This window comes from Sinocyclocheilus grahami, unplaced genomic scaffold (assembly GCF_001515645.1).
Source record: "Sinocyclocheilus grahami isolate Dianchi unplaced genomic scaffold, SAMN03320097.WGS_v1.1 scaffold492.1, whole genome shotgun sequence".
Lineage (NCBI taxonomy): Eukaryota > Metazoa > Chordata > Actinopteri > Cypriniformes > Cyprinidae > Sinocyclocheilus > Sinocyclocheilus grahami.
Window position 1 is genome coordinate 578,433 of NW_015505671.1, and position 19,684 is coordinate 598,116.

The 19,684-nt window shown below is 38.8% G+C and overlaps 1 protein-coding gene across 1 annotated transcript in view; it reads right to left on the bottom strand.

Annotated features, from left to right (window-relative positions):
- Window positions 1–1,050: 1,050 nt before the first annotated feature.
- Window positions 1,051–19,684, bottom strand: part of LOC107554151 (cyclin-dependent kinase 19-like) — a 51,644-nt gene continuing 33,010 nt past the window's right edge. Inside the window, exons 5-15 of the mRNA XM_016236577.1 lie at window positions 14,937–15,042; window positions 13,863–13,994; window positions 13,644–13,787; window positions 12,719–12,788; window positions 12,383–12,455; window positions 9,713–9,810; window positions 9,084–9,162; window positions 3,864–3,885; window positions 3,378–3,453; window positions 3,001–3,079; window positions 1,051–1,704 (exon numbers count right to left, since the gene is read on the bottom strand). Of these exons, the coding sequence (XP_016092063.1) occupies window positions 1,591–1,704; window positions 3,001–3,079; window positions 3,378–3,453; window positions 3,864–3,885; window positions 9,084–9,162; window positions 9,713–9,810; window positions 12,383–12,455; window positions 12,719–12,788; window positions 13,644–13,787; window positions 13,863–13,994; window positions 14,937–15,042 (993 nt within the window). The 3' untranslated portion in view covers window positions 1,051–1,590. The remainder of the gene's footprint in view (window positions 1,705–3,000; window positions 3,080–3,377; window positions 3,454–3,863; window positions 3,886–9,083; window positions 9,163–9,712; window positions 9,811–12,382; window positions 12,456–12,718; window positions 12,789–13,643; window positions 13,788–13,862; window positions 13,995–14,936; window positions 15,043–19,684) is intronic.

Below are 19,684 nucleotides of genomic sequence, written 5' to 3' on the forward strand. Positions count from 1 at the left end.
TGAGAAATCCAACTGTTTGTCAGAGGAGCGACTCAGCTGCCCTTGTTTGATTCAGCGCTCTAAAAAAAACCCTCACTTCCAGTCCACAAACTGAGCTCAAATAACACAAAGAAATAACTGCACTTCAAAACAATAACCAACAATAAACAGATTATAAAAGCATATAAAACACAAAGAGGAGACAAGAAATAGCAGTTCAACTGCTAGCTGCCCCGGATAATCACACACATGCAAGTATATCCATGCACGCACACACACACACACACACGGATTTAGGAATTTTAGTCCGGACCAAAATCCTAAAACATGTTCTTCTGCAAAAAAGAGAAAGAGTAAACCATGTCCATGTTCTTTTATAGCTGATGTTATTTTTATTGGCTGTTATTGTTGCAACTAACGCAAAAAATTGATGAAAAGTGTATTGCGTGAGTGTATATTTAAAAAAAATTTAAATAAAAAATCTCTTACACAACAAAAGATGATGTGTGTAATAATGCAGTGGTGCACGATAGCTATGAGAGATGCTCTTTGTTCAGTCTTTAAAATATGCACACATATGTTACACAAATCCAGTCTCTGCTCGACTGTCTGTACATGCAGGCAGCTCCCTTTACTGGGAGAGAGGATAAAAGGGGATTTCGGTTCCTATGTACAATTGCTTATATACCGTAGATGTCTCTATTTGATGTGTTTCAGGGTTGTCAAACGGGGGAATCTCAGATGATAAACCCACAATAATAACGGGCAGCAAAGTAAAAAAATATAGAATTTTTTGTAAGAGTGCAAGCTACATTAAAGTGATTATTACGTTTTAAATGTGGCTATTTTTCTTACAAAAACGCATCGATTCGCTACAGGAGGCCTTTGTTCAGCCCCCGGAGCCGTGTGAGAGACTTTATGGATGGGCGCTTTTTATTTCACTTCTTTTGGACTGATGCATGCAACACCCGCTGACTGCCATTAAACAGCTTGAAAGAGCAAAGACCATTTTTAATATAACTCCCGACTGGATTCGTCTGAAAGAAGAAAGTCACATACACCTAAGATGACTTGAGGGTGAGTAATTTATGGGCTAATTTTCATTTTTGGGTGAACTAACCCTTTAACGACCAATTGTAACAAGCCTCATGTCACTTCTATCTGTAGCTATGACCCGAATAGCATTTGGCTGATCATTTTGAGACTGTTTTGGTCTAACGGTGGTAAAATAAGAATGAATAAGCATTAAAGATGCTGAACAGTCAGCAGACTCGTAGGTATGGTTGGTGTCAGAGCTGGTGGAAGTTGTAATACAGTATACTGAAAAACTTGAGATATTGAGGAAAATGCCCAATTATGGCGCTGCTTCTTTTGAGGAGCTCTGATCGAAAGAAAGGGATTGTAAAGTTGTGCTTTGGTTGGAGTAGCATTTGCTGAGGATTGTGGGATGGCAGGAGGCTTTGTAAGGGAATAAACTTGGGTTTTATGTTTATGTTGGGGCCGTATTACGGGACAGACCCAGCAATCCATTTTTGAATCACAACGCTGACTTGCCTGGCTTTATGCTTGTGGTTAATATTTATTTTAAGTGCTTATGTACGTTTTTGAGTCTCAGTATCGATGAGACTGATGAGAGTGCTGAGATGAGGACGAGTATCCCATAGTGCTTTGCGACTGAGTAGAGCCTTGGACAGTGCTCTGGTAACCAAGCCGCGAGCTGGAGTGCTGCAATGAAGAACAAAAATGAATTATTAAAATGATCAAGTATTTTGCATGACCAAGCATTGACCAAGTTTTTTGTAATACTGAGCTGAACACTAATGTGTAACTAACTGAACATGACTAACTTGTATATTGCTACATAATAAACATTTATTTCATTTACACACCTGATGTGTTTCGAATGACTCTTGTTGCTGGATGCACAGCAAGAGTTTGTCTGTTCAGCTCTGACTACTTTGATGGCTGATTGCAACTTCTGTCAGATTGTGCTATATGCTATGGCAAGAGATGTGTTAAATATCATTCATATTTATGTTTGCAATTTTGTCAAATATTTTTATTTAGTTTTAAAGAATAAAATACGAAACTGTATTGTGTGGGCTATGAATTCAGAACAGGCAGTGGTTTACCTTTTTAAATATAATATTGTGAAGCAATCTTACAATGTGATAAAAGTTAAGCATAAATAAATAAAATAGTATGGGCCTGCATCTATTTTTTTAATTTTATTGTTTGGGGGACCAAAATAGTCTACATAAAAAAAAATAAAAATCACAAGCATGACACTTGTGAATAAAATAAGTTATCTCTTTTAAAACAGCTTTAAATCAACAAACTGACAGAGTTTCAAGTGTTGACAGCTCCATTAAATTACATTTGGATTGCATTCTTTATGTTATAAACGGTCATGTTGGGTACAGAATTCATTCTCAATGTTGGGTATAACATTCATAATCAACGTCAGTCTTACAAACAAGTAAAGGAAACATTTGGTGGAGGAATATCTATAATATCTAGATACTAAATCCACTTACACATTCCTGCTTACATTATGAATGATTACTCCGTGCCTTCAATAAAAATGTAAAAAGTTCAGATTTTTGTGTTATAAGTGGTCAGATTTAGACTTGGCAAGTTTTCACAATCTTCACACTGGAATTATATCTGTGTTCATACCCATTATACTGGTGTTATCGCTGGCTGAACGCTAGGTTGTGCTAGGACACGCTTTCAGCGGGGTGTCTGAAGAGGAAAGACTGAGGAACTGCATTATTTAGGGCTATTCTCTGTGTTAGGATATTACCATAGGAACTGCTGCGGTCAAGTAAGAGGACAAGATAGGGAAACTTGACTGTTTCACAGTTTCCACAAAAATATTGCGCAGCACAACTGTTTTCTGGAGGATTATGAGATGCTATGCTTGTTTAACATGCACCATTTTTTTTAAATCTGAAATGCAGGAGAATGGAGAATTCAGATCTCTGCCCCCCCAGCGCCCCCTCGAGGCTCTTCTTTTACCTGGTAGTCTGTTTGAAGAACACTGGTTCCTGAGGTGCGGTGTACATTCCACCAGACGCTAACGCTAGCGCAGCTCTCACTCAGTTACACAGCACTATAAATGAACACCAACGGAACCATCCAGACGGAGTGCACATCATAGCGGGTGATTTTAATCAGACGTGTCTGAAAACAGTACTACCTTATTTCACCCAATATGTTAAGTGTGCGACCAGAGGGGAAAATACACTGGACCATGTGTATTCCAACATTAAGAATGCCTACAAGGCCGCACCTCTCCCCCACCTGGGACAGTCAGATCACTGTTCACTGCTTCTTCTCCCAGCATACACTCCACTGAGGAGGAAAACAAAACCGGTCACAAAGATCATAAAAACTTGGCCTGAGGAATATCTCTCTCAGCTGCAGGACTGCTTTGAACGAACAGACTGGGAGGTATTTGAACATCAGGACCTGGAACAATACACAGAATCTGTTTTGTTCTACATTAAAAACTGCACGGAAAATGTCACTGTCAACAAAAATTTCAATCAGAAACCCTGGATGACATGTGAAGTGCAGTCATTACTCAAAGAACGTGACTTCGCCTTCAGGTCTGGTGACAAAGCTTCATACAGCACTGCTAGATCCAACTTAAAGAGAGGCATCAAACTTGCCAAAGAAGAGTATAAAAAGAAAATTGAGGACCACCTCACAGACAAAAATCCAAGAAGAGTGTTGCAGGGTATTCAGAGCATTACCAATTATAAGAACAATAACCACAGCACTGTCAACGCTGATGCTTCACTGGCTGAGGAACTTAACCATTTCTTTGCCCGCTTTGAGGTTAAGAAATCCACAACTACTTCAGCACCTTCACCAACCTCTGGCACGTGCCATCTCACCCTACAGGAATATGAGGTGAGACGAGTACTCAAAACTGTAAACACAAGAAAGGCTGCTGGTCCGGATGGAGTATCTGGCAAAGTACTCAAAGCCTGTGCCAACCAGCTTTCTGGAGTCTTTACAAAGATCTTCAATCTTTCACTGACATCAGCCATCATACCACCCTGCTTAAAATCAGCCACCATCATCCCTGTTCCTAAAAAAGCAGTCACCAGCAGTTTAAACGATTACAGACCGGTTGCACTAACACCAGTAATCATGAAGTGCTTTGAGAGATTGGTCTCACAGCACATCAAAACCTGCCTTCCCCCCACCTTTGACCCACACCAGTTTGCTTACAGAGCAAATAGGTCTACAGATGATGCCATCACCATAGCCCTTTACACTGCACTTAACCACCATGAACGGCAGGGAACCTATGTAAGAATGCTCTTCATAGATTACAGTTCAGCGTTCCAATACAATTATCCCAGACATTCTAATCAGCAAATTATCGGAACTGGGCCTCTCCCCCTCCATCTGCACATGGATAAAAGGACTTCCTCACAAACCGCCCACAAACTGTTAAGCTCGGCTCCCACCTCTCCTCCACCCATCACACTTTTAGCTCTCCACAAGGGTGTGTATTGAGCCCTCTACTCTACTCCTTGTACACATATGACTGTACTCCCACTCATCCCACCAACACCATCATCAAATTTGCAGATGATACCACAGTGATCGGACTCGTCTCAGGAGATGATGAGTCAGCATATAGAGATGAAGTCCAGAAACTAGAGGAGTAGTGCTCTGAAAACAACTTGTCCCTGAACACCTCTAAGACAAAAGAGCTCAATCTGGACTTCTGGAGGCGCCATACTGAGCCAGCCCCACTCTACATCAATGGGGACTGTGTTGAAAGGGTCCGCACCTTCAAATTCCTGGGAGTACACATATCCAACGACATGTCTTGGTCTGTTAACACCTCTGCAATGATCAAAAAGGCACAGCAACGGCTGCACTTCCTCAGAGTGCTTAGGAAGAACAACATAGAGTGTAAGCTGCTGGTTACCTTTTACCGCTCTACCATAGAGAGTGTGTTAGTGTACTGCATTTCAGTGTGGTACTCCAGTTGCACTGCAGCAGACAAGAAAGCCCTCCAAAGAATAATCAACACAGCCCAAAAAATCACTGGCTGCTCACTACCCTCCCTGGAAAGCATTGCTCGCTCCCATTATCTCTCAAGGGCCAAAAACATCATCAAGGACACTTGTCCCTGAACACCTCTAAGACAAAAGAGCTCATTCTGGACTTCAGGAGGCGCCATACTGAGCCAGCCCCACTCTACATCAATGGGGACTGTGCTGAAAGGGTCCGCATCTTCAAATTCCTGGGAGTACACTTATCCAAAGACATGTCTTGGTCTGCTAACACCTCTGCAACGATCAAAAAGGCACAGCAACGGCTGCACTTCCTCAGAGTGCTTAGGAAGAACAACATAGAGTGTAAGCTGCTGGTTACCTTTTACCGCTCTACCATACAGAGTGTGTTAGTGTACTGCATTTCAGTGTGGTACTCCAGTTGCACTGCAGCAGACAAGAAAGCCCTCCAAAGAATAATCAACACAGCCCAAAAAATCATGGGCTGCTCACTACCCTCCCTGGAAAGCATTGCTCGCTCCCATTATCTCTCAAGGGCCAAAAACATCATCAAGGACACATCCCATCCAGGACACCACCTGTTTAATCTTCTGCCCTCAGGCAGGCGGTACAGATCCTTAAGAGCAAAAACCACTCGCTTACAGAACAGTTTCTTCCCAGTTGCTATCAGGACTTTAAACTCATAAAATGCACTAATGCCAAAATACTATTCCAACCACGTTATTCTTTTAACTACAGTCACTTATTTCACTCAAATCTCTTCTGTCTATATTGCTGCTATACAACATGCAATATACAATACTGTACAATATGCAGTATGTCAATCGCAGTATGTGCTGTCTGAACAATTTATTTATCAGAACTTCAAACAATGCACTAAATAGTATGTCATGGTGAAATACCATAATACCATATTAAATGTGAACACTATATCTGCAGTAAAGGTGCAATAATATATGTGCAATAATATACACTATATGTCAATGTGAAATACTATCTCTAGTCACTAAATCACCACAGTTACTCATTCCATTTAAATTGTACTTTTGTATAAACTTACTGTGCATATCAAGGTGAAGGCCAACGTGCAATACTATAAATGGTCACTTTACTCGGATTGCTCAATGTGAATATCAGGACTCAGTCACTTGTTGTATTTACTTGTAAAATTGTACTGTACAGTCTTATAGTATTTATTGTCTGTGGTTATATGTTTGTTTTTCTAACACCAGTCAGGAGTAGTGCTCCTAATTTCGTTGTATACAATGACAATAAAGGCGTATTCTATTCTATTCTATTAATTTCAGGATTTTATTATTTAGCAACAACAAACACTAAAACTTTTGTAAGACCACGATGAACAAGAACATTACAGTGGCAGGGTGCACATAGATAACAGTTCTTTCGGTGTGCAATACACTGGTGGATTTTTATTTTTATTTTTACAAAATATCATTTGTATCATGGTTTGGTTCAAAAAAACTGAACCAAACTCCACTTTATATTCAGGTCTTGGTAGTTGAAGAACTTTTAGCCCTTTCCCTTTAGTTGCTGTCAAGTTTTACTATCCACACTTGTCTTATGTCAGCATATATGGAGAGAGAAGGGATTGGTAACTGATGAGTATATATAGAGAGATGACAAAAAGGTCTTGTGTGCCAGGAATGGCTATAAAAACGTGAAAACAGGAATGTATAAAAGAGAGATCATTAAAAAGAAGGTTTGGACGATTTGGATGTCACTTGTCTCTTTAAATTGACATTAATTTATATTTTTGTGAGCTTTCTTTCTTTTACATTGGGTCCACTAGGCCAGCGAAGAATGTAAGAATTATTTCCATTGCAATTAACAAGCTTGTATAGACAAAAATATTATATAAAATAAATATAAATTTGATTGATGGAAAGTGACGGAATGCAATTGTTGTGAATGTGCGATTTACTGTCTTTAAATTAAATAGTGTGATATCATATATAACATCCATCTCAAAGACACAGTCAAAAATCTACATTAATCAAAATGGCATATTTCTAGCTCTGAAATCTAACTGGATAAGTTGCTGTAAAATATCCAAGAGTCCTGTGTAGACTAGGAATACATGTTAAAAACATCCTAAGATGTTTGTTGACATGCTGGGCAGCATTAGCTTAGTTATGATGATTACTTAAATAAATATATATTTGAACAAAACAATTGCTCATAATAAATAATTTAATTTTGCATGAATGCACTGGGTATGCAATGACAGCATCTTGTGTTTTGTGTATGAATGAGGAAATGTTCCAAATTACCAAATTCATTAAGGGAAACCCACTGAAAATGTCACAAGAGAATAAAAGATGCAATCTTAAGTAGACTAGTGTTATTAGATGCAGCTTTTTTGTGTGTGCATATTTTTTGTACACGCAAACTTTTGTAAATCAGGGCCTTTGTAGGAACCCAATCCGTGTCTGTAGGACTCTGTAATAATGGATGTGTGGTTCGGATATGTTTGCGAGGTTAATTTCCTCAAATACACTCACAGCCATCCTGAAATTGTGCTATCAAGAAAAGCAGCAGTTGCATGAGCATTATATGGTGTGGCCAAAGCCACTAAATGTACAAGTAAATATTGGCTCACTCCAGCATTGCAAACGTGAGATGGTTATTTTATGCTGTGTGTGTGTTTGTTTGTTTGCCTTTTGCTTGGATTCATTTCATCCTTCAGTGACCGAGTGCAAAGCTTAAAAACAGTGCTATCTGAGCTCTTGCTCTGCTGTTCTCTCTTTTCTGCACCTACACTCAGCTTCCCTCTTAGTTCCACTGGAATGAGTAACATTACAAATTAGCAGTAGAGACTATAAGAAAGCAGCCATTTTAGCAGATGCTTTTATCCAAAGTAGTTTGCAGTACACATTTTACAGGGACAATCTCCCTGGAGCACCAAAGTGCTCACAATGTCCTTTGAAGTTTTCAGACCTACAACTTTGCTAAAGTGAGCTTCAAAACTTCTCATACTTACAATAACCACTGTATAACCGCCTATGGCTGTGCAGACAGGCCACAAAACGAAATCAAACGAGTTCAGTGGTTGGTAGTCTGAAAAGCAAATATAGCCCACACATTATCTACACCATATTTAAATAAAAAATGTAAGGCCAAAGGAAACATGTACAAAGAAAATAGCATAGGTCCTACAACAGATCCTTGAGGGACCCCACAAGTAATAGGTACCGAGGACAGTAATCTGTCCTTAAGAGAGAGGAAAAAATCCTTCCCTTGTCCCTTGAATTCTAAGTCCAATGGAATATGGAATCACATCACAAAAACAAAAAGTAAGCTTATAATTAAATCTAATCCCATTAATTTTTCCAAAATTTATTTCAGGAACATGTCTGTATATGAGGATGGACTTAAACGCAGTCCTCCAGCTGAAATGAATAATCTATTTATGGTGCAAAACGATATGCCTGCACAGCTCTTCATCAAATTCTCCCCTTAAAATATAAAAGAGACTTGTAACTATTTCTTATTGAATTTCCATTCAGAGTTCCTGCATTCCTGCCTAAGGATGCAAGTTTGATTCTTAAGCCATGGTTCTGAATGAATTTTATATTTCCTGACTTTATATGGCGCAACAGAGTCAACAATGTCTGTACAAACACAGTTAAACTGTGACTAACTCCTCTGGACCAACAGAAGGAGGGGAGACCTAATCAATCTCAAAAATGAGGTGGCTATATAAACTTCTGTGAAGTCCAGAGCTGTGGATGAAATAATAACATGGGAACAGAACAAAACAGGCTGAAGAGTGGAGGGTTTACATGGATAGAAAACATTAAACATAACAGGTATATGATCAGAGATATTAGAGATATAAACATTTCTAGTCTACTTCTTATATGTTTCTTGTCGTTGCAACCAATGTAGATCGACAACATATCCAAACAAAAGGATCTGATTTCCTTCTTTGCAAAATTACAGTCTGGAAAGTCAGTGCTAAAGATCACATCTAAAAAAACAAATCAGAACCGGACGCAGTGTGAGAAAAACTTAAGTTTTTTAATCAGCCATTGTTACCTTCTCTGTTTTCTCCTCTGGTTCATCCTCACTTAGAAACTCTCGTTTGGGGTAGGGAATCTGACATCCTGCAAATACACTAAAAACACACACATGCACACAAAGAATACATTAAAGCAGTTTTTATAGGAACTGCATACGTTTCTCATGCAAATTTGGTAAATTAATTGCAGGTGAACAACTATGATTCTCGTTTAAGCAGCTATAAAAGCTGTTTGAAAGAGGAAAAACAGGAAATATTTGTGGTATGCTACACTACATAGTGAAAAGAAAGCAGACACCCACTTCTAATTTAAGGGTTTGGCTAAGTTCCAGTGAAAGCAAATCTTATTGCAATGGCACAGAACGACATGACGTGAGTTCCATAAAAAAAAAAAGATCCATTGAGTCCAAACCAAAGCTCAGACATGAACCCTACTGAACATGAATTAGATGAATGAACTTCCCAAAGCCTTGTTTCTACAGTTGGGAAGCTTTTAGAGAAGATTAATTCCCTATTAATGCTAATTGTTTTGAAAAGTACATGTTGAACAAGCACATGTGTGTGTGGTGTTTGGGTGTCCACAATTTTCTACTCTGAGATTACTTAGCATGTGTCTAAATGTGTGTGCATGTGGAATGAGTCTTACTCAGACGTAGGTAAAGGATCCTCCAGGAAATATGGGTCCTGCAGTGCCTGCTCAGAAGTGATTCTTTTGGTGGGGTCCATAGTCAGCAATTTCTGGAGCTAGATTAGATTAGATTAATTACTGTGGGAAGGATGAACTAGATTAGATCATTAGTTGACTAGTTGGTGTTGAAGCTATGATCGGGCGTGTTTTTTGGTCAAATTGGATGCATGGACACTAAATGCGGCAGTTTAATAGACTAACTAACCGATACTGAACAAATAGATAGATAAATAGAATGGATAGATAGATAGAACATTAACTAATTATTTCACAAAACTTCCAAAGTTTTTACGTAAGAAACACTCTAATACAGAGCAGGATAACAAAATTGCTTATACGGTCAGGTCCATATATATTTGGACACAGGCACAATTTTTATTATTTTAGCTGCTGACCGAAACATATTCAAGTTACAGTTATGTAATATGCATAGAATATGGGCTTAAAGTGCACACTCTGAGCTTTAATTTGGGGGTATTCTCATCACAATTGGAGGAAAGGTTAAGGAATTACATCTCTTTAATATGTACCTCCCCCCTTTTTCAAGGGACCATAAGTAATTGTACAGTTGACTCAAAAGCCATTTCATGAACAGATGTGGGCTATTCCTGCGTTATTTATACATCAATTAAGCAGGTAAAAGGTCTGGACTTGATTCTAAGTGTGCCATTTGCATTGAGCTCACATCATGCGGTCAAAGAATCTCTCCATGCAAGTGAAACAGACAATTGTTAGGCTTCAAAAACAAAACAAATCCACCAGAGAGATCGCAGGAACATTAGGAGTGGCCAAATCAACAGTTTGGTACATTCTGCGGAAAAACAGAATGCACTGGTGAGCTCAGCAACATAAAAAAGCCTGGACTTTTAAATGGGCAATCTACATTGTCTGCTCATCCGTGGTGGATGATCGGAGGATCCTCTCCATGGTACAGAAAAACCCTTTCACAACATCCAGCCAAGAGAAGAACACTCTCCAGGAGGCAGACAGAAAATCACAGATGGCCGACCGTCGGCTTGGTGTGTCCCGGCCTTAAAAAAGCCAGACCACTTCTGGAAAAGCATTCTTTGTGGACGGCTGAAATTAAGATCAAACTGTACCAGAATGACGGGAAGAAAGAAGTCTGGAGAAGGCTTGGAACAGCTCATGATCTAAAGCACACAGCATCATCTGTGAAACATGGAGCAGTGTGATGGCATGAGCGTGCATGGTGTCCAGTGGCACTGGGTTACTGGTGTTTAGTGATGACGTGACAGAAGACAGAAGCAGCCGGATGCATTCTGAAGTGTACAGGGATATACTCTCTGCCCAGATTCAGTCAAATAGAGCAAAGTTGACTGGACGGTGCTTCATAGTACAAATGGACGATGACCCAAAACATACAGCAAAAACAACCCAGGAGTTTGTGAAGGTAAAAAAGTGGATTATTCTGCAATGGCTGAGTCTATCTCTTGATCTCAACCCGATTTAGCAGCATTTCACTCGCTGAAGACAAAACTAAAGGCAGAAAGGCCAAACAAACAACAACTGAAGTCAGCTGCAGTAAAGGCCTGGCAAAGCATCATGAAGGAGGAAACCCAGTCTCTGCTGATGTCCTTGAGTTCCAGACTTAAGGCAGTCATCGCTTGCAAAGGATTCTCAACAAAGTATTAAAAATGAACATTTTATGTATGATTACATTTATTTGTGACCTTGGACCACAAAACCAGTCTTAAGTGTCAATTTTTTGATATTGAGATGTATACATTGAATAAATAAGCTTTCCATTGATGTATGGTTTGTTAGGATAGGACAATATTTGGCTGAGATACAACTATTTGAAAATCTGGAATCTGAGGGTGCAAAAAAATCTAAATATTGAGAAAATCATCTTTAAAGTTGTTCAAATGAAGTTCTTAGCAATGCATATTACTAATCAAACATTAAGTTTTGATATATTTACGGTAGGAAATTTACAAAATATCTTCATGGAACATGATTGTTACTTAATATCTTGATTTTTGGCATAAAAGAAAAATCTATAATTTTGACCCATACAGTGTATTGTTGGCTATTGCTACAAATATCCCCCAGCGACTTAACACTGCTTTTGTGCTCCAGGGTCACATTTGTCCAATTACATCTGAGCCCCTGAAAATGGGGGGACTGTGTATAAAAATGGTTGTAATTCCTAAGCATTTCATGTTATATTTTTGTTCAACCCCTTGAACTAAAGCTTAAAGTCTGCACTTCAATCACATCTTGATTGTTTGATTTCAATTCCATTGTAGTGGTGCATAAAGGCAAAAGCACAAAAACTCTGTCAGTGTTTGAATGCTCCCGGACCTGACTGTATTTATCTTCATGTAATCCAAGAATGACTCTGTGATGGTGGGATCAGATCTTTGTGTGGACCATGCCAATAGCTGTTGTAGGACTCCTTCGTTTACAAATTTGACTGGATTATTGCAATATTTGCAAAAGGAATGTCTAAAATGTTAATTTCCTACTGCAACACTAAAGCAAATGATTTACATATGTAACCAACCACCTTAAAACTAACATTTTGTGAAACATATAATGTGTCTAAGACGTCTTCAGTGTAAAGTTGATTCCATACTATTTGAAACAAGTGTACAGTAGACTCACCAGTAGAAACACTTTGCTGTCTGGTTTGACTTTATGTTTCTCCATGTATTTGATAAGACTGCTGTTGGCATATCTGCAATACACATTCAAAGAATAACTATATATACACTCTCAGTGGTAAAACTCTAGGTATAGCTAGTCTTTACACAAAATATAATACATATACTAAGTTAGCTGTGTTCAAACAATACAGAACTGAACGGATGCACTGCCTTGCTGTTCTCAGACAAACACTCACATATATGAATATAAATCATGACATAACATGAACACTTATTTTGTTTTTGCTGTTGAGAAGAAATGCGTTGTTACTCTGGAACAGAGCGCCGCACTCACGTGGTTCTTCTGAAATCTTTCTGTAGCGTAGGATATTCTGGCATTTTCCGGATATCTTCCCAGTCTTTATCTAGGAATTACACATAAACATAATATAATAGTGCACAGTGACATTTAACAAGGCTACGAGTCTAAATAAGGACTAATGATAACACATGAACTCACTTGTTATGTGTCTCCAACTACTATGTACTTTTGAAAATTATGCATTTGATACAATTATTTGGTACTATTGTGTGCATTTGATACACTGTACTTACAATTAAAGCATCTGCCTTTACTGCTAGCTCTTTACTGAACAGTCCTGCATGTACATGCACTTATTACAGTAATTACAATAAAGGTGTTAATAACTAGGTACTAAACCTCATCCTACCCCCAAACCCAACCTTAACTCCGATTACTCATGCAGTACCCAGTACTTTTCGAAGGTAAGTACACTGTAAGTACACCTAAGAGCATGTACTGTGCAGTCGTTAACATCTGTAATTACTCTACCAAAAACTCTACCTGTATCAAAACCCCAGTAGCAAAAAAATTTAAATTCAATGAGAGTTTTTCAGAAGCACACTGCATCAAATTCGGTGCAAACAAACGCTCTTTCAGTGTTAAAAAACTATTTTTGCGATGCTAATCTTACTGCATATGCATTTGTAGAAGATTCACTTTCAAATGCAAAGTTCATATAAACCCATGAAACTAATGACTCCAAACAGTAACACTAATATATGCAAGTAATATATCAAACTTGCAGCTCAAATACATGTGGGAAGAGGGCCCACATTCATTCCAGTTTAGATGCATCTAAACTGATCAGTCTAACACAAGTGATGTAAAAATGTTTCCATTTAATTCAAATCAAATCCTGAGAGTAGTACAGTGAGGCAGAGTAAAGGTGGCCATACGATAAGTTAAGGTCAGTCACCTGCTGGGAAGCCCATGACGCTGAATATGCGATCTAACTGGTCGTGATGGAAAGGATTGCTGGTCTTTATGTCTTCTTGTCGGCAGTGGAAGATTGGTTCTGACGTCAACAGCTCCGCAAAGATACAGCCTATTGCCCAAATATCTGAAAAAAAGTCCAAGAATATTAAGTACAGATAACAAAGAATACAGCCTGAAATACACACAACACATAACGTACCGATTGCTTTGGTGTAGTGTCTCGCCCCGAGCAGTAGTTCGGGTGCTCGGTACCAGAATGTGACGACCACTGGGTCCAGATCGGCCAAAGGCTTCAGTGGAGAGTTAAAGAGTCGGGCAAACCCCATATCAGCTGAGACACACAAACATAGAAACCCATAAACAGCCCACTCTGATCATGTTTGCAGATCATTTCAGCCTTAGGTGAGCTATGCATTTTGTTTTTCACGAGCATAGGAGAAGACTGTCTGCTAGTAACAAACAGTCATCGGTAAGCATTTTATTTAATATTTTTAATAACTGGTGGGTTTTAGGGGTCATGAAGTGACAACGTGGCATCATAATTATAACTAGATAGTAAAGTTTGTAGGCAAACTTTAAGTTGGCTTGAAAAAGCCTAGCTAGAAAGTTTGAAGTAGTTTTAAAAGCTTTAAATTTGAAGGTTTTCAGTTTTAACTAGTTTGAAGTTTAAAGTAGTTTTAAAGTTTAAAGTTTTAAAGACAATGCAATCTATCAGAAAAAGTAGATAGATAGATAGAAATTTTAGATGTAGATTCTATGGTGTTTCTATGTGGTTTTTATGGTGTTGCTATGCGGATGCTAAGGTACCTGGGGTGGTTGCTAAGGTGTTGCTATGTGGTTGCTAAGGTACCCGGGGTGGTTGCTAGGGTGTTGCTATGCGGTTGCTATGGTACCCGGGGTGGTTGCTAGGGTGTTGCTACGCAGTTGCTAGGGTACCCGGGGTGAGACCATTTCATCAGTGTTGCCAAGTCTGCGGATCTCCCGCTGAATTGGGCTACTCTTATACTGTTACCGCAAAACTCCCTCCTTTTTTAGACTGAGGTAGAACCCCCCGGAATGCAATTTTGGAGCTTATTTTTTTATAGACATTTTCCTCAGGAAAACGACTGAGCTATATTTGAATACCAGCTGTGCTGGTTTTGTTGTGCAGTCCTGGCAACCCTGCGCTTGATTAATAGGAAAGTAGAAATTGTGCTATTTTCAAAACATAATGGAAATTGCTGACCATGTCATATAACCCACGAGAGATTAAATAATTAGTTGTGCTGCTTACATGATGTGGCTCCAATACTCGAGTGAGTCAAGATAACACTGAAAGCCACAGTGTAACCAAACACAATAACAAATTCCACAGGCTGGTAAAAATAGTGTCGACAGCCCTGAACAGTCATCACCCATGTAAGACACATTTGCTCAGACTGACCCTACAGCCGCTTAAGCTCTCTGAACCTTGACACAGGGTTCCCACTCTTTCATGAACACCAGATTCAAGGACTTTTTAAAGCACCATTTATTTTATATCAAGCACCTATCAAATTCACACCCCAGCATATGTAGCATCATGAAAGACCTATTACAGTACTTGACATTTCACTTACACTTAACATTTACATTAAAACATTTTAGAGTAATGACGTTTTGAATGTGTAGGTTTCATAAATTTAGACCATTTTGAGCAGTCGTGTTCAAAGGAATTTAATTAAATCCATTGAAGTCAATGGAGTCCACACTGGTAATATTCAAATTCAATTTCTCAAATATTGACAAAAATATATATTCTTGCATCAAACTGGTTTTTGCTGTGATTCTTGTAAAAGATTTAAATTTGAGAGAATTTCAAAAATTTTTAATTAATTAAAAGTGGTAAACAGGACTCTAAGCATACTTTTCTTTTAAAATGTAAAAAAATTTAGGAGCACAGTCAAAAATTTCAGGAGCACCTTCTAATCAATATTTAAAAATTCTGATCAAATATTAGCCTTCCCATTACAAGATGATATTTGACTCCTTAAAGCGATTTACAGTTAATTTAGTTTTTACACCTTTGTAATGGCATTTTTCTAACTTTATTAAAACTATGTCATATTTTATGTCAAATTCAAAAAATTATATTTATAAGCTTTTTCAAATTTCTAATTAAAACAACAGAATAAAATCAAGTAGAATAAGAATAAGTTACCAATCAAATAAAATCAGTATTAAAAAAAGAGTTGGCACAGAAGAACACACAAGTGGCTTGTAGGTGTATTTTCAGACGTTTAATGAGGCTCAGAGGTGGCATGAGTGGTTGAGGTTAATATTTTAAATATAAAATTTTGAATATAGAAATATTAAACGAATTAAATAACAGAAAAGATCCTTTAAAAATGAAAGTAAAACTGCCAGTAGGTGGCGGCAAATCATTGAGTTGATCACTGAATCATTCATTCAATTGATTCGTTCGAATGACTAATTCATTCAGCAAAGAAGCATGTGACTGGCTTTATGAATGGGTAATTGATTCAGATTCGTTTAAAAACGCACGTTCATTCATAAACGAAACATCGCTGTGCTTGCTTGGAAATGCGCAGCGGCTCAGCTGTGACTTTGTTCGAAACTATTTTCGTTGATGAAATAGAGCAAAATCAGGCAATAGTGTTGTAGTCAGACAATGCAAGTCACTTAATATTAATTTCTTGTTTAAAGGCAAAATATGTAAGATTTTTTTATTAAAATATCCAAAAACCACTAAAACAGTGTTATATATTTTGCTGACTTGTGTACTTACATTATCCCAAATGTTTCGAAGAATGTTTCAATCCAGAGAAATAAGCAATTTTAACTAGTGACACAGAGCGTGTGTCATTGTGTCGCCTGCCAGTGACATAATAACCCCTCGATTTCCGGTTTTGTTTTGTAGAAAACATTAAAGACGCTTTAATACGTTGTGTGTTTTAATAGACCGGTGACGACCGCACAGAGTAGCATTATAACAGAACTTTCAAACGTATCTAGTATGATAAAACAGCGCTGCTTTACCCCACATACACACGACCGGAAGCAGCGGAAGCGCTCGACTGTGGCGTAATAAAAGCTCCGCTGCTTTCCAGCCGTGTGTCGCACTCGTTCAGCGCCTCGTTTCGCTTCGACGGCTTTCAGCCTCACTCTGCTTCATTCTACTACATTAATAAATCACTAGCTCATCCATGAACATGACTTCTGCCCGAGCCCCGTCGGATTGCATCGGCTGTGCGGATGAAGACCACAACTCCCATGATTCCACACTCAGTCACGCCGTCATCTAACTATGCCTTTGCCTCTTTGTTTGTTTTGAATACGCGCCCTCTAGCGGCGAAAATTACATATTGTGCCTTTAATGAACTGTTGTATTATCACATTTGCAAACTCCCTTAATAATCATTAAAAGCTGTTACTCACTCACTGCGATCTCACAAAACTCCATTATAATCGACGAAGCTCCCTACACTGCACAATGAATCTCTTATTTACACCCTGTCGACACTTTGTTTGGTATAATGAGAGGATTCGTGAGATTGCAGAACTCAGCACTGAACAAAACTCAGGTGTTTGAGCAGTGAGTGGATTCTGATTAACATTGTGTTCAAGGAATCAACAGATTTGCCTGTGATACATTACTCAACGCAGCAAAAACACGTTGTAAATAAGTTAGAAACCTTTGAAGCTCCCCTGAGCGCAAACACAAATATGCTGATCGGGTCAGTGGCACTGGTGCTCCTAAATATTTTTTTTTTCATAGTCGCACGCAGTAATTTTCATTCACAAATGCACTGCTTCTCCATAGGTTCATGCAGGGCTGCGCATCAGCTCACACGCTAAGTTTTTTTCTCGCGCTACCCTATCTCAACCCCCAATCATTAGCGCAGTTTCATTTTGTATTTGACAGCGCATATAGGAAATTTTTTTTTAAATAGCACCATTCTACTAAACAAAATTTATTTCAAATTGAATCCATAGGTTCATGCAGGGCTGCGCATCAGCTCACACGCCAGGCCCGGTGCTGAGCACCCTCAAACGAAATCAAAAGCACCCTCAGTTAAAGCTGTATTAATGGCATTTTATTGCAGATTTGGCAAACTATCCAGTGTGTTACGGTTTGCGCTCTGGAGATCGATTTCTGTTTCAATGTGTTTTTGCAGCGTTGAGCAATGTAGCCAATCACAGTCATATCTGTTGATTTCTTGAATCAGAGGCGTTTAAGTTAGAATCCACTCACCGCTCAAATCGCCAGAGGTTTTGTTCTGGTATTGTGTTCAGTATCGGGTGGCCATATCGTCCTGGCCAGGATTTGCCTAAAACATCCAAAGTAGCTTGACCAACAACATGCAGGTATTGTATATAATCGACCAATCGTGTCGCGTGAGAAGGTGAGATCTACAGAGAACGATCAAAGCGATGCAAATACGCACACGTGTTTGTTCCTTTGTTCGACTTGAAGCGCCGCTGCGCACCGATTATTGAATGACACCAAAGTACCACGAGAGTGATTCGAAAGCATAAGGAGCCGTCTGCTCTGCTCTCTATAGCTCTCGTGAATGTCAAACAACGATCGATCTGCACAACCTGGATAGCTCAGGAAATATAGAAATCCTGGCAAGGACGCGTCCCATAAAAATGGCCCGTATGGTCACCCTAGTTCAGTACGAATCATCTCATTATAACAAAGTGTTGATGCCTTGTGCAGCGTAGAGAACTTTATTGATAATAACGTATCTTTGTGAGATTGCGATGAACTATGAGTGACAGCTTTTTAGTGATTATGAAAGGTTACAGCACCCTCACTAATTTAAGAAGCACCCTCAGTGATTTGATTCTGGAGCCGGGCCTGTATGCATGCCTGCATGCGGCGATATAGACTCTGTGTTATTAGTTGCGGTTTCAGGCTACAGTACTCAGCACTGAAGCGGCAATGCATTAAAGAGCCATCAGCTTTCATACTGAAGTTTAATGTGAGGTCTCAATAAGTCTGTGATATGCTGTTGCTTAAAGCTATACAGTGTATCGGTAATGTGCTTGTTGCTTAACTTGTAGTATGTAGATTTTGCTACTAAACGTGTTATTAAATGCTAACGATTATCTGGATAGGGCAACATGCTGTTGCCTAAACTTTGGGTATTGACCATATGCTGTACTGCATTAAAGGGGCATGCTGCTCTTCTCAGCTGCTTAATATTACGAAATATTTTTACAATTTGAAAGAACTATTTAAATATATTTAAATACTAATATTAATTTCACTGCTGTTACTGGGTGTTAATATTTCTTAAGGCCACGCTGAAGTGAACATACCAGCTGCCAGAGAAAACAAGTCATTTTAATTGCATGAAACCTAAAAAACCCTTTAGAAATCTAATAAAGCATACTATCGTTCATAGATACTCATAACAACAAATGGTTTTCATTTTAAGGTTTATTTCGTTTTAGTGGCAGCAAACAGAATTGCAAAAATGATTAGTTTTCCAAACTGCACAGACTCCTTTTTTCTGTCTTGTTTTCTCAAAATTACAAATACTTTATTTTATGTCTACTGGATTCTAATTTGGTGCCACTAATACAGACATTGCATGCTTTACAAAATGTTGTTGCTTATAAAGGGACATTGAAATGGAGCGGACAGACAGAAACACAGAGAAGTCATGGATCTGTATGCGATTGTGGGTGACTGCCTGTTGCATCAGTAAAGAATGATGTCTTCTAATTATTCCCAGATGCTTGAGTTTCTATGAGCCATACACATACACATGCACATACACATACACATACACATGCACATACACATGCACATACACATGCACACACACATGCACATACACACACAGACAGACACACAGACAGACACACAGACAGACACACAGACAGACACACAGACAGACACATACATACATACATACACACAGACACAGACACAGACACAGACACAGACACATACACATGCACATGCACATGCACATACACATGCACACACACAGACAGACACACAGACAGACACACACACACAGACAG